We start from the raw sequence: 12,859 nt of genomic DNA, 5'->3' as shown, positions 1-12,859 counted from the left end.
GAAGTAGTTAGCTACATCCTACCATCCTACAGAATAGCAAAATAAACCAGAGATTTACTTACCCTGGAGCTCCTCCTGGTGCCTTGTCATGGGAAATACAACATAAGCGGTTCTCCAGCTGAAAGGACCCGGGAAACACAAAGGCCTCAGCAGGAGAATAGGAGATGGCTCCAACAAGCAGCTCTGGCCAAAAGCCCTCGCTGCTCCCTGCTGTGACCTGCAAAGAGGAACATCCTCCAAAAGTCAGGAGATGCAATATCCCTGCTCCTACAAGGCAACGTCGGAGCAGCAGAAGTTACTGGGGAACTTTTTATAAGCACCCAGGCACCTTTCCAGAAGGAAAAGGTTGGTTCCTTTGCCTACAAACAATTTGATAAGAAAACACCACCTACACCTTGCAAAAGGTACCTGGGTATGTTTGGCCCTTGGCTCCTGCCCGGGGACTTTGGAGCCACCATGGTGGTGGCCATGCAGGAGAACGTTCTGGCTCAGCTTCCCACCCAGCCCCACAAAGCTCAGGGCTGGAGCTAAGTAATGAAACCACTGAGACAGAACAACTCTGAGCATGCATGTGTTTAACTCACCCTCACCAATCTTTGCAGTTTTACAAGCCAGAAACTGGCCGCAGGTCCAAGGTCACTCCGCAGACGTGCAATACATCCAACCCGAGATCTTCAGGAGGCTGCAAACATGCAACAATCCCCTCCAAACCTGAAAATCTGCTGCCACAGCTGCATTGGATGAGGGCAGCTCAGAAACCAGGCTTTTATAATTTAACAGGTCTGTTTGCAGAAGAAAAATGGGGCAATGTGCAATGAGATGCTACCACGTCCTCTGACCCACCAGGATGAGTAGCTCCAGGTGGGCAGAAGACATATAGCTGTGGTGGGAGAGGCAGGAGCTGCCCACATTCATTACCCACCCACAGCAAGGGCATTTCTGCAAGTGCCTGGTCCACCGAGGCCAAGGCACCGCGGTGGAAGGACGTGCCCGACACGGTCCTTGAGCCCAAAGGGGCAGGCAGCTGCCTGCAGGCTTTCCACGGCAGCAGGTTCCCAGGAGACTGCAGAGCTGCATCCCCAGAAGTGGGAACAGTTTAAATCCAAGTAAGCAGCAAGTCATGGGAGAAACAGTATCTAGACATTTTTATTATTCAAATCAATATCTATGGCATTCAGAAACAAGGGTATGGGGACCATGCAGGTGCCCACAGGTGGGCATGGACAACAGCAAACAGCCTGTGCTGATCAGGGTCTTCTCCAAAGCTTAACCTCAAAATTGTCTAAGACCAAAAAAAACCCAAAACCAAACCCAATTTAAAAAAATCCCAAACCTTCAGCATCATAAGTAGCCAAGACTGGTCTGACTGCATGTTCAGCTTTTCTTGAAAACCACCCCAAACCATGGGAGCTTGCTGGTTTCTAGGACCAGCCTTTCTCCAAGAAGTGGTCACCTACGTGTTCCCAGAAAGCAAGACAATTCAACAAATCCCCCAAGGGCAAGGGAAGGTTTTTATGATCTCAGTAGCTTGTGGTTACCTTCCAGAGGATGCAGGGAGATTTGCAGCGATGGCAGGACGTACAGGGCATGCAGGATCCCAGGTCCCCGTAGCTTTGACCTATCTTTGCTACAGGTTTCCTCCTATTTGTGGTGGTCCCATTATACTCCTACAAGCGCAGTCCCAGACTGGAGAAGTCAGGAGCAGCTGGAGACCAAAGCCCCACGTGCCAAGGACTTGTTCCCTGGACAACTATGAGCATCCCAGCCCTTCCCATGTCCTTGGGGTCAAAACTCCCAGCAGGGCTTTGAAATGGAGAAATCGAGTTGACCCACGGGCAATGGAGCAGGTCAGACTGTACTTCAAAGGGGTAGGAAACCAGTGGGGGAAGAGGCTGTTCACAGCCAACAGGACAGGCGTTAGGCATCTTTACATGTGGAGACAAGCAGATCTAGGCTATGTAATTGGGGAAAAAGGGGGAAAAATAAAAGCTTTACTACTAATAGTGGAGCTCTCCTGTTGCTTCTTACCACCACTGCTATTGAATGTTGGATTCCTAAATCCAAATTTTTTTATTCAAAGGCTGGAACTACTACCACCAAAAACTAAAACCAATACATTAAGAACACTGATAATTTGCACATTAAGTTTTTCCTTTCGGCTCCTTGCAGAAAACAAACTTCTTCCTGAATACTCCAGTTTGAAGACTGCAACAGTAAGAGCTTTCAGAGCTCCCGGCTTTTTTTGGTGCCAGCAACGCACAGCGAGGAAGGACTGTAAAGTGCACGGACTTGAGTTCCCCCAAGTTCAACTCAGCCAGATGAAGTGTTCAGGAGAGAGTTGAAGGCAAACACAAAGAGTCTCCAGACTGAGAGTCCATGAGAACTTGGGCTCTTCCACCCAGAGGCTCAGATTAAGAAGATAATGTCATCGGACACCATGATCTGGTTGTCATCTTGCATGTGGGCCAGTGCCACCTTCACTTCCGCCAACGAGAAGGGCTCAGGGTTGTCACGGTTGATGGACTCCATCACGTTCTTCAGACCCACAGACTGGGCATGGGAAGTTTTGAAGACCTCCAGGAGGGCAGTCTTGAATGCTTTCAACCTGTTCAGGCAAGGCGAGAAGTAATCCCCCTCAGAGATCACATGCAAGTCCTTGCCCTTCCTTCCCAGCCCAGGATGCCTCAGCCCTTCCCCATTCCAGAAGTGGCATCCAGCAGGAACGCCGAAACTGGAGCTGGGCACACCAACCACAGATGCATCTCCAGCATCAAACAGCTTGGACCCACCAGAGTGGGGTGAGACACGCAGGGACAGATGCCTCCTCCAGCCCCCACTCACCTCGGCTCAGTCAACTCCGGCTTCTTCGCTTCGCCAGTGGCCGAGGCTTCGGGCGTCTTGGGAGTGTGTGCCTGGACTGGAGCAGAAAGAAGGAGTTACCTCCAACCTGCCTGGTGTCCAGGCACCCAGAGAGCAAAAGCACTTGGCTTCAGGATAGGGCGGGCAACACCAAATTCCCTCCCAACGTTGTTAGTTCCGCAGCAGTTTGGAAGAGGACAGACAGCAAAAAAAATAATCAGCAATACTAACTCTCCTGTCCTGCACGGCCACGGAGGGCTTCCAAAAACAATAGCAAAAAATTCATCTAATTTGTTGGGCTGGATGGTACCACACCAGGGACCCCAAGGCATCGCTGCTCCCCAGGTGCACAGACCCACCAGGGCAGAAGGCAGCAGCACCCTCAGGAGCCAGGTGCCAGCAAAACTCCAAGGACTCACCCTCCGGCATCTCCTCCTCGGCGTCACTGAAGTCGTAGGGGTCGTAGGAGTCCCCCTCGCCTCCTGTGCGTGCCTTCTTTCTCCTAGGCGGGGGAAGAAGAGGTCACCCCTGCTCCAGCTGAACTGCAGACCTCAGAACCAGCCCCCCAAACCCCAGGATGCTTCAGACATCTGGCTAAGACCATGCAGGGTACCTGCAGCTCACAGGTGAGCCACCTCCTGCAACACACCCTGTTCATGGCACGGGACCCAAGCCAGCACCAGCCTCAAGGGTTGTGGACTGTCATAGGATCACCCAAGGGTTTGGATTAGATCATCTAGTTCCAACCCCCCTGCCATGAGCAGGGACACCCTCCACTAGCCCAGGTTGCCCAAAGCCCCATCCAACCTGGCCTTGAACACTGCCAGGGAGCCAGGGGCAGCCACAGCTTCTCTGGGCACCCTGGGCCAGGGCCTCAGCACCCTCATCATAAAAAATTTTTTTCTTTATGTCCAATCTAAGTCTACCCTCCAGGTGGGGTCTCACCAGAGCAGAGTAGAGGGGGAGAATCCCTCGACCTGCTGGTCACGCTGCTGGTGATGCAGCCCAGGATACGGTTGGCTTTCTGGGCCACAAGCGCACGTTGCCACTCACACCCAGTTTTTCATCCACCAGTATCCCCAAATCCTCCACTGGGCTGCTCTCAATCCATTCATTCCTTAGCCTGTGCTGATAGTGGGGACTGCCCCAACCCATGTGCAGGACTTTGCACTTGGCCTTGTTGAACTTCACGAGGTTCACATGGGCCTGCTCCTCAAACTTGTCAAGGTCACTCTGGACAACACCCCTTCCCCTAAAGCATCTCAACCGCACCACTCAGCTTGGTGTCATCTGCAAACTTGCTGAGGGTGCACACAATCCCACTGTTTATGTCATTGATGAAGATATTAAATAGCATTGGTCCTAGCAGAGATCCCTGAGGGACACCACTCGTTCCTGATCTCCATTTGGACATGGAGCCATTGACTGCAACGCTTTGGACGTGGCCATCCAGCCAGTTCTTTATCCATCAAGTAAGGGTGTCCCCATATTACAAATTGGGGGGGATGATCCACTAGGTAGAGCAAAACACGGAGTATTTCCCCAGGACCACCACTGCCTGCCACAACCTCAGAAGGGGCTGGTGTCCCTTGCTCTGGCTCCTACCTCCTCGTCTTGCGCTCCTCCTTGGGCTGCGATTCCTCATCCTCTTCCTTCTCGGTCTCCGAGTCATCATCCGCTTGCTTTCTGCGTTTCTTCTCCTTCTCCAGCACCTATGAGGCAAAGGCAGGATGGACTCAGCCCCCTTTTCCACTCAAGCTGCTTTTCAGGGGACAACCCTGAGGGACCCAAGATCCCACCACTACCCCATGCCATCAGCAGTAGAGGATCCCACCTGCAACGCAGGGTGCTCAACCTGCACAAATCCACCCCTTTTGATGTCAATATTAGGACCTCCTGAGTGCCAAGACACCTTCCCCCCCACCTTTTTGAAGTAGGCGAACTGCACCAGCTCCAAAGCTGCCTCAGCATCCTGCAGATCAACAGTCTTGTTCATCCTGGCCTTGGCATGGGCCGTGGAGAGGCGGATCAAGGTCTCCAGGGTACGGGCCGTGACGGGGGAAGTCTGGGAGTGACAGAGAGAGATGTCACGGTGAGGCTGACCCCCACTGCAACATCCCACCTCAACGGGAGGTGTCACATCCAGGGTGGAAAACACCCATAAGGGGAGAGGGGAGCCTGTGCCTCAGTTTCCCTCCTCCTGGCCTGAGAGGGAGCTGCTCCCAGGGCTCACCCTGGCGATGTCCGAGTTCATCTGGCTCTGGCTGCGCAGGCGGGAGTACTCCTCCGCTATGTAGCTCGCCGACTCCTGGGTCAATACGGGCTTAATCATCTTTGCTACATGGATGTACTTCCTCATGAACTCCATGCTGACGATCTTCTCCCTGCGGGGAATGCATGCACACCCGTGTCCTCCAAGGTGGGGACGGCCAAAGGGTGTTTGCAGAAGTTGGTTTCCCACTTTTTAAGCCTTTGTGAGCATCTCAGGCATGTGGGGAATTCAGCGCCAGGAGATGTTCCCCACCTACCTGGCATGAGAGAGCAGGGCTACCCTGGCACCCTGCCCACGTACCTCCCCATGGACAGTCTGGAGCTTCACTGGCACCAGCAATCAGCCACAGATCAATCAAGCCAAACCCATCAACTCCCAGTGCTGGAAACCCCCAGAGAGCTCCATGGGACGTGGGATGAAGGACTCACTTGCGGCGGTTGGGCCCGTGCAGGAGGTCATCGTGTTTCTCGTACACTTGGAGCTCCTGTTCCTCCTCCTGCACAAAGTCAGGATCCTCCGTAGCCAGGATCTCCACGGCACTGCCCAGGGGCATGGCTGGAGAGGGGAGGGTCACAGAGAATGGGCTTTTAGTCTCTGGAGCAACTTCCAAAAGCCACCAAAAGCAGTCTTCAACAAAGCCAGGGATGCTGAACCCAAAGAGCTGCCACCAAAGGGTGAGAACCCACCGAGGAAGGACAGGACTGAGAAACAAAGAGGTTGCAGTTACAAGTGACTCACCATCCCCGTCCTGCTCGTTGGGGTTGCGGTAGCGGTGCATCCGTAGGACGTGGTCTGAGATCTCCCTGTCCTGCTCGGGGTCCATCTGGTCCAGCACAATGAAGAGCAGGTCGAAGCGGGAGAGCAAGGAGTCCTGCAGGCCGATGTTCTCCATGGGTGTCTTGTACTGGTCGTACTGCAAGGGGACAATATAAGGGGTTACAGGACACCTTCATGGGACAGTCTTGGCTGCCAGGGAGGCTGGGAGGACCTCCTCAGGCCAGGCCTTAAAGGATGGACGTCCAGGCAGCTGGACACCAGGCTAAACCCAGCCTGCTGCAGCAATAAGGCCTTTTTTCCCCATCTTGGAAGGTGGCTGTAGCTCTCATTTGCAAGGAAAACTCAGATTTTTTGTGATCCCAGATCAGACACCAAGACTGAGGCTCATCACCAGAATGAGGGTCCACTGGGCTGCCCCGAGACATCCAGGCAGAACCGAGCCGTGGTGAGAAACCCCACGAACCCCCCTCTGCTCCAGGAGGGCCACAAGCAGCAACAGACACCAAACCCCCCCAGGTCTTCACTGCCCCATGGATCCCAGTCCCAGCAAGAACCAAGTCACTGGTTTTGGGGGATCTTTTGGTTTCACCAGCTGCCTCCTCCACCAAGACAGCTCCCAGCATCCTTCCCCACAGAGGAGACCGGCCAACGCTGGCACTCACCCGGCCGTAGACGGGGTTGGCCGCCGCCAGGACGCTGCAGCGGGAGTTAAGGCGGGCGTGGATGCCGGCTTTGGCGATGGTGACACGGCCCTGCTCCATCACCTCATGGATGGCCGTGCGGTCGATGTCAGACATCTTGTCGAACTCATCGATGCACACCACACCCCGGTCAGCCAACACCATGGCCCCTGCTTCCAGGCGCCGTTCACCTGGGACGGGAGAAAATGAGGGACAACCACCATTCAGCAGCCCCACACATCTCCTGCCGTCATTCCCCTCCACCACAGCACCATCCCTGTGACTAAGCTAAGCCTCAAAGAGCAGCAGCACCCTTCAGAGCTGCCCATCTCCTACCCAACTCGACGGAAGAAGCAGGACACTTAGGAGAAGCAAGCCCATGAGGAAGACAAGAAGAACCAGGCTGCTGCTAGCCCTCATACGGGGCGCACCAAGTAGAAGAGGAGTAGAGAAGATCACCACCTAACAGAGGTGGAGAAAATATCCCGAAACACCATCACTGCCATAAAGCTTCTGGATGGAGCAAGTCTTCTGGATGGAGCAAGTCCTGCAAGAGTCACTGCAGAACGAACAGCAGCCCTGGATCTTGCAGAGTCCCTCCCAGGTGTTCACAAGCATCCCTCTGACAGGTCCCACAGAGAACCATCCCGCTCCTCACCGGTTTCTTGGTCTGTGGTGACGGCAGCAGTCAGGCCAACGCCAGAGGAGCCTCTGCCGGTGGTGGGGATGGCGCGGGGTGCGGTGCTGAGCACATACCGCAGCAGTTGAGACTTGGCAACAGAAGGGTCTCCTGGAATAGAGAAGACCATGTTTAATAACCACGCATCACAGAATCACAGACTGGTAGGGGTTGGAAGGAGCTCTGGAGATCATCTAGTCCAACTCCCTGCTAAACAGGATCACCTACAGCAGGTTGCACAGGATCACATCCAGGAGGGTTTTGAATATTTCCAGAGAAGGAGACTCCACAACCTCTCTGGGCAGCCTGTCCCAGGGCTTGGCCACCCTCAGAGTCAAGTTTTTCCTCATGTTGAGATGGAACTTCCCGTGTTCCACTTTGTGCCCGTTGCCCCTTGTCCTGTCACTGGGCACCACTGAGAAGAGTCTGGCCCCATCCTCTTGACATCCATCCTTTAAATATTGATAAGTGTGGATCAGATCCCCTCTCAGTCTTCTCCAGGCTAACCAGCCCCAGCTCTCTCAGCCTTTCCTCACACCAGAGATGCTCCAGGCCCCTCCTCATCCTCGCAGCCCTCCGTTGGACTCTCTCCAGTAGTTCCCAGTCTGTCTGGAACTGGGGAGCCCAGAGCTGGACACAGAACTCCAGATGTGGCCTCACCAGGGCAGAGCAGAGGGGCAGGAGAACCTCCCTCGACCTGCTGGCCACGCTCTTCTTAATGCACCCCAGGACACCGTTGGCCTTTTTGGCCACGAGGGCACACTGCTGGTCATGGATCACCTGGATACTGTGTGCAGTTTGGGGCTCCTCAGTGTAGGGGCGGGTGGGGGGGAAAGGCGACAGAAGTGGGTTTGTTCAGCCTTCAGAAAGTCGGTGATCAGACGATCTTCTCACCTTCCTCAATAACCCAATGGGAAGAAGACAGAGTTAGAGTTTTGCGAGGTGCATGGTGATGTGACCAGAGGCAATGGGAACAACTTGCAACACAGGAAATCCTAATCAGATGGCAGAAGAAAAAGAAATCTCCTTGAGGGTGGTCAAACACTGGGATAGCGGCCCACAGAGGTCGTGGGATCCCATCCCTTGAGATGTTCTAAACCAACTGGACAAGTCCCAAAGCAACCTGATCTACCGGTGACACTGGCTCTGCCCTGCGCACATACTTGGACCAGAGGCCTCTGGAGATCCTGTCTAACTTCAATTACTCTATTAAATTAAGTCCAGAAAAATGCTCCTTCATCTCACGCCCCAATACCACCAGCTGAGGATGCCTCTGCCTAGCCTTTCCACACCTATCAGCAAGATGTTGATGTCTCCTCGGATGCGGCTCCCGTTCTCCAGGACCTTCTCCACCCCTCCGAGCAGCATGCAGAGAAGGGCCTTCTTGATGTACTCATGCCCATGGATGCTGGGAGCCAGGGACCTCGCCAGCTGGTCAAAGATATCCTAAGGCAGAAGAGCACAGCTCATCAGATGGACTGTAGCAAATAAGAACAAAACCACGTGGATGCAAATTGTTTAGAAAGAAGATCGTTTGTCAGAGTTTTGTTTCAATAGGGCTCTGAAGTCCTAGACCATCCTGTCACGGTCACCCAAGCAAGCACTGGAAGCTGCAACCCCTGTGAGAGCAAGAGTTTCTCCTCTCCACACTATGAAGCGAAGGTCTGAGCACAAGACCAGGCTGGGGCAGACCTCCTTATCTCCTTCTGGTTTGGGGTCTGAAGAGGAAAGAGGAAAGTGTTCCTCCTGCAGAGGAAATTCTCTGACAACAGGCTGGCAGGGTCAGGACACACAACACGGACAGGTTTCTGTCTCGACAGCTACGAACAGCATTGCTGCCCGCGGGCAGGAAGGATTCTCTGCTAGCAGTACAGAAGCAGCTACAAAAAAAATGAGGACCTGATCAAAGCCCAAGCAGAAAATGCAAAGAAAGTGAGTGGAAAACACAGCAAAAACGTCGCTAAGAGGGTTGAAGAATTACTTGCAACCCAACAAGACACCTCCTTAGCCACATGCCAAACCTTAAAGCTGGTCTAGCTGAAACCTCATGCTCGGCTACAAGCCTGCCTTCTAGAAGTACAACTTAAAATACCTTGGAGCGACTCTTGCTGAATCTCTTGATCTTGGCCACATCAGCAGCAGAGTAGAGCGGCCGGATGTCTTTGCTCATCTGCTTCACGTGGCAGGCAATGAGGATAGTCCTGGAGAAGGGACATAGCGACATAGCCATGATCAGGTCTGCAAACCCCACAGAGCCTACGGGTCACAGCAACACCACAGCAGAAACTTCCACAGGGTCATTGTTTGCTCTAGGAAGTCCTGGAGGAGGCTGGAAAGCTTCAAGAGCTGTAGCCTCTCTGTCTGACTGCACTGAGCCATCAGTGGAGCATCTGTAAGAGCATCCAACCCCCTCTGTGCACAGCTGGAGCTCACAGCTACGCACTGATGCTGAGGAGCAAAGTGCAAACCACTTCCAAGTGATTTAAGCCAATGTTTGACCCAGCTCTGTGATGGCCACCTGCCTGCCCTAGATCTCATCTTCCAGACCAAAAAGGGTGGGAGGGCCGAAGTCAAGACAAAAGAAGGCTTACCTGAAAGTCCCTGAAGTGTAACCCCCTTTCTTTCCTGGCAAGCAGCGGTACGTCCCCACCACCTGGATGCGGTCCCCAGGCTTCACCTTGTCCACCAGGTCATCATCCAGAATGACATCCACTGAGCGTGGCAGCTGCCCTGCTGGTGCCTTCTCGGGCATCTCCTGGATGGTGATGGTTTGATGGTCCTTGTAGACCGAGAGGCCAAACTCTGTCTCCAGGGGGTTATTCTCTTCATCCTAGAGGAGGAATGCCAATAAAGAGACTAGCACCGTTTTCCAGGAGCACAAGAAGAGGTGGGTCAGCTGAGCAGTGGGAAGACAGGCTGCATCACCCAACGTAGACGAGACTGGTGGAGAGGGTTGTGTTATCAGGACTGCCGGAGGCTGGGGTTCACCAGCTCCACAGCCCCCCCACTCTAAAGCTGCTGACGCCCATCACCCTAGTACATAAGGTCTCTCCAATTCCTGTCTCTACTGCAGGCAGCGGTAACACACCACCCATGCTGTGTGCAATGGGGACAAAGCTCAGGTCAACCTTCGTCCGTTCCCAAATACTGGGCAAACCCTCTACCCCAGGCGTACAGCCTCCAGGACAGCACAGGCATGACCACGCTGACCTGGGTCTCAGCAGCAACAAGACTGGCTGACAACCCCCCAAGAAACCACGCTCCAGCAGAACCAAGATCAGAACTAACATCTGAACTATTGGGTCTGGTGGCCTTGTGTCTTCAGATCTTCCTAGTAGCTCTCTGGGACTGTCACATGTGTGATGTGTCCTCTCTCTACTTCCTGGGCTGTGTTGGCAGAGGGAGAAGGGATGCAAAGGGATTTGAGACCCTGGGCTCAGAGCTGGCACGTTCTCCCCAGGGGAACCTGCTGACGCTTCCCACAAGGCTGATTCACCTCACCTTTGTAGGGTAGACGGAGCTGGATGGGAAAGCATCCAGGGATGTCATGTCTGTGTATCGGCGCTCAATAGTCTTCTTGGTAGCTGGGCAATAATGGACACTCCGGACGATCTTTGGACGAACCAGAGAGCCTGAGGTTGGAAGAAAGAGGAGTTAGGGGCAGGGATGTCCCCTCACTCTGTCAGTAGGGTCTCCAATGCTAAACTGTGCTTGGGACGCAACCCGCTGTCAACCACGGCCAGGATTTGCTGAGCTCAAAGACCACCTCAGGACCTTCTGCCAAGCCCCCTTTTCCCTTTGCCCAGGTTGCCAGGATGTGCCATGGCTCCTGATGGACTCCAGCCCTTCTGCAGCAAAAACCTGGACCCACCATCCCCGAAGCCCCTGGGTCTTCCCCCGGTCTCACATTTTGTGACGATGCCCTCGACGCAGACAATGCAGCTGAGGAAACACGCCGTCAGCGTCCGCGGTGACACGTGCTTGGAGCCGAAGCTGCCCTCCAGCCCGATGTAGAAGTCCTCGTACTGCTTGGCATAGGTGGCATCGACAGAGGCGACGAAATCCTTCAGGGCACGCTGGAAGGCGATCAACTCCTCAAAGGCATTGCTCAAAAGCCTGCAACAGAGGGAGGTGATGATGTCGACCGATCAGCCCCTTCTGCCTTCCTCAACACTCTTCCCATGCCTGCATGTGCTCCGCAAGGAACAAGAGGTGAAAACCTCCAAAGCCCATCACAGCTCTGCATCAGGTCCACTGCCACCAACAGCCAGGAGCTCAACAAACCCAACCACATCTGAAAAACTTCACGTGTCCCTGAGCAGATTGGCAAGCCTGGTCCAAAATATCCCCCTGCATCCTAAATAAGGAGATGATTTACATCGTACAATCAACTCCAGCTTGCTGCAAAAAGTTTTTGACAAATCATGGGCTTGCAAGCTTGGAAGGGATGGGTGTCATTGGAAAGGGATGGGTGTCGTCGTTGGAAGGGGATGGGTGTCGTCGTTGGAAGGGGATGGGTGTCGTCGTTGGAAGGGGATGGGTGTCGTCGTTGGAAGGGGATGGGTGTCGTCGTTGGAAGGGGGACACAGGTCCACCTGCCACACAAGCACAAGGTTTGGCCCTTCCTTGCCACAAAGGAGCTACAAAAGCAGGGCTGGACCTCTGAAATCCCACCCAAGGCACGGTGCCAGGGGGGGAACCCCTCGCCCCACACCAACCGGTTGGCCCTCTTCTCGTTCTTCCGCCGCAGGTCGTTGATGCTGACCAGGAGGCGATACTGGTTGTCACTGATCATGTCCCGGACTTTGCTGTGGTAAATCCCTTGGTCTTCCTGTAAGAGGGGTGGGAGAAAAACACCCCAAAACCAGATCACTTTGCATCACCCCTGCCTGAGACACCCCCCCACCAGGGGCTGGGGAAAGGGGGGCACAGGGACCGCTGCTCCCCAACCCCCGGGGGCAGGGCGGGGCGGGGGGGGAGGAATTCAGGACCCGATTCTCCCAGCTCAACCCCCCTCCGGCCTCACCTCATCGTCCAGGAAATCGAGGTAGTCGCGCTGCGCCTCCCGCAGCTCCGCGTCCTCCAGCCCGCCCGCCGGATCCGCCATGATGCCGGCCGCTCGGGGAGATCCCGCCGCCGCCGCCGCTGCTGCTGCCGCTGCTGCTGCAAGGGGGAAGGCGGCAAGAGCCGAGGGGAACCAGCCTGACCCCGCAGCGGCCCCGGCAGCGCCCGCGATCCCACCCGGTAGGAGCCGATTCCCCCCCGGCAGCCGCCGCGCTCCCGCTTGGCGCCAAACCCGAGAGCCTTTCCCGCCACCGAGCTGGAGCTCCGCCTCCCTCCCGCCCCGAGGCGCTTCTCATTGGTCGCTACCGCCTCGCAGCCAGCCAATGGAGCAGCGATTAGGGTTCGCGGGAGTGACGCGCAGGAGCTCCAGCCTATCAGCGTGAGGAGGGGCGGGGGGGTAGACGGGGGGAACCCGCGTTCCCCTGTGTCCGCGTGGGCTGCGGGGGGGGGGGGGGGACACGACACGGGGGTTCCGGGGGGGTTCGGGGGGGTTCCGGGGGTCCCGGGCTCGGCCTGGGGGTCCGGCCC

The 12,859-nt window shown here is 55.2% G+C and overlaps 1 protein-coding gene across 1 annotated transcript; it reads right to left on the bottom strand.

The window, feature by feature from the left end:
- Positions 1-2,051: 2,051 nt before the first annotated feature.
- MCM3 (minichromosome maintenance complex component 3) lies at positions 2,052-12,584 on the bottom strand. Its single transcript, XM_075750408.1, has 17 exons — positions 12,294-12,584; positions 11,986-12,098; positions 11,175-11,383; positions 10,769-10,899; positions 9,859-10,097; positions 9,360-9,468; positions 8,560-8,713; positions 7,247-7,378; positions 6,571-6,779; positions 5,870-6,044; positions 5,560-5,686; positions 5,093-5,243; positions 4,784-4,924; positions 4,465-4,571; positions 3,279-3,361; positions 2,842-2,917; positions 2,052-2,605 (listed from the first exon to the last, which is right to left on the bottom strand). The coding sequence occupies exons 1-17, from the start codon at positions 12,372-12,374 to the stop codon at positions 2,407-2,409; spliced, it is 2,436 nt and encodes an 811-aa protein (XP_075606523.1). The 5' UTR covers positions 12,375-12,584; the 3' UTR covers positions 2,052-2,406.
- Between the last annotated feature and the right edge of the window lie 275 nt (positions 12,585-12,859).

Source organism: Balearica regulorum, chromosome 3, assembly GCF_011004875.1.
Source record: "Balearica regulorum gibbericeps isolate bBalReg1 chromosome 3, bBalReg1.pri, whole genome shotgun sequence".
In the NCBI taxonomy this organism is placed as follows: domain Eukaryota; kingdom Metazoa; phylum Chordata; class Aves; order Gruiformes; family Gruidae; genus Balearica; species Balearica regulorum.
Note: the sequence above shows the minus strand (reverse complement) of the source record. Positions and strands in the feature narration are given on the sequence as shown.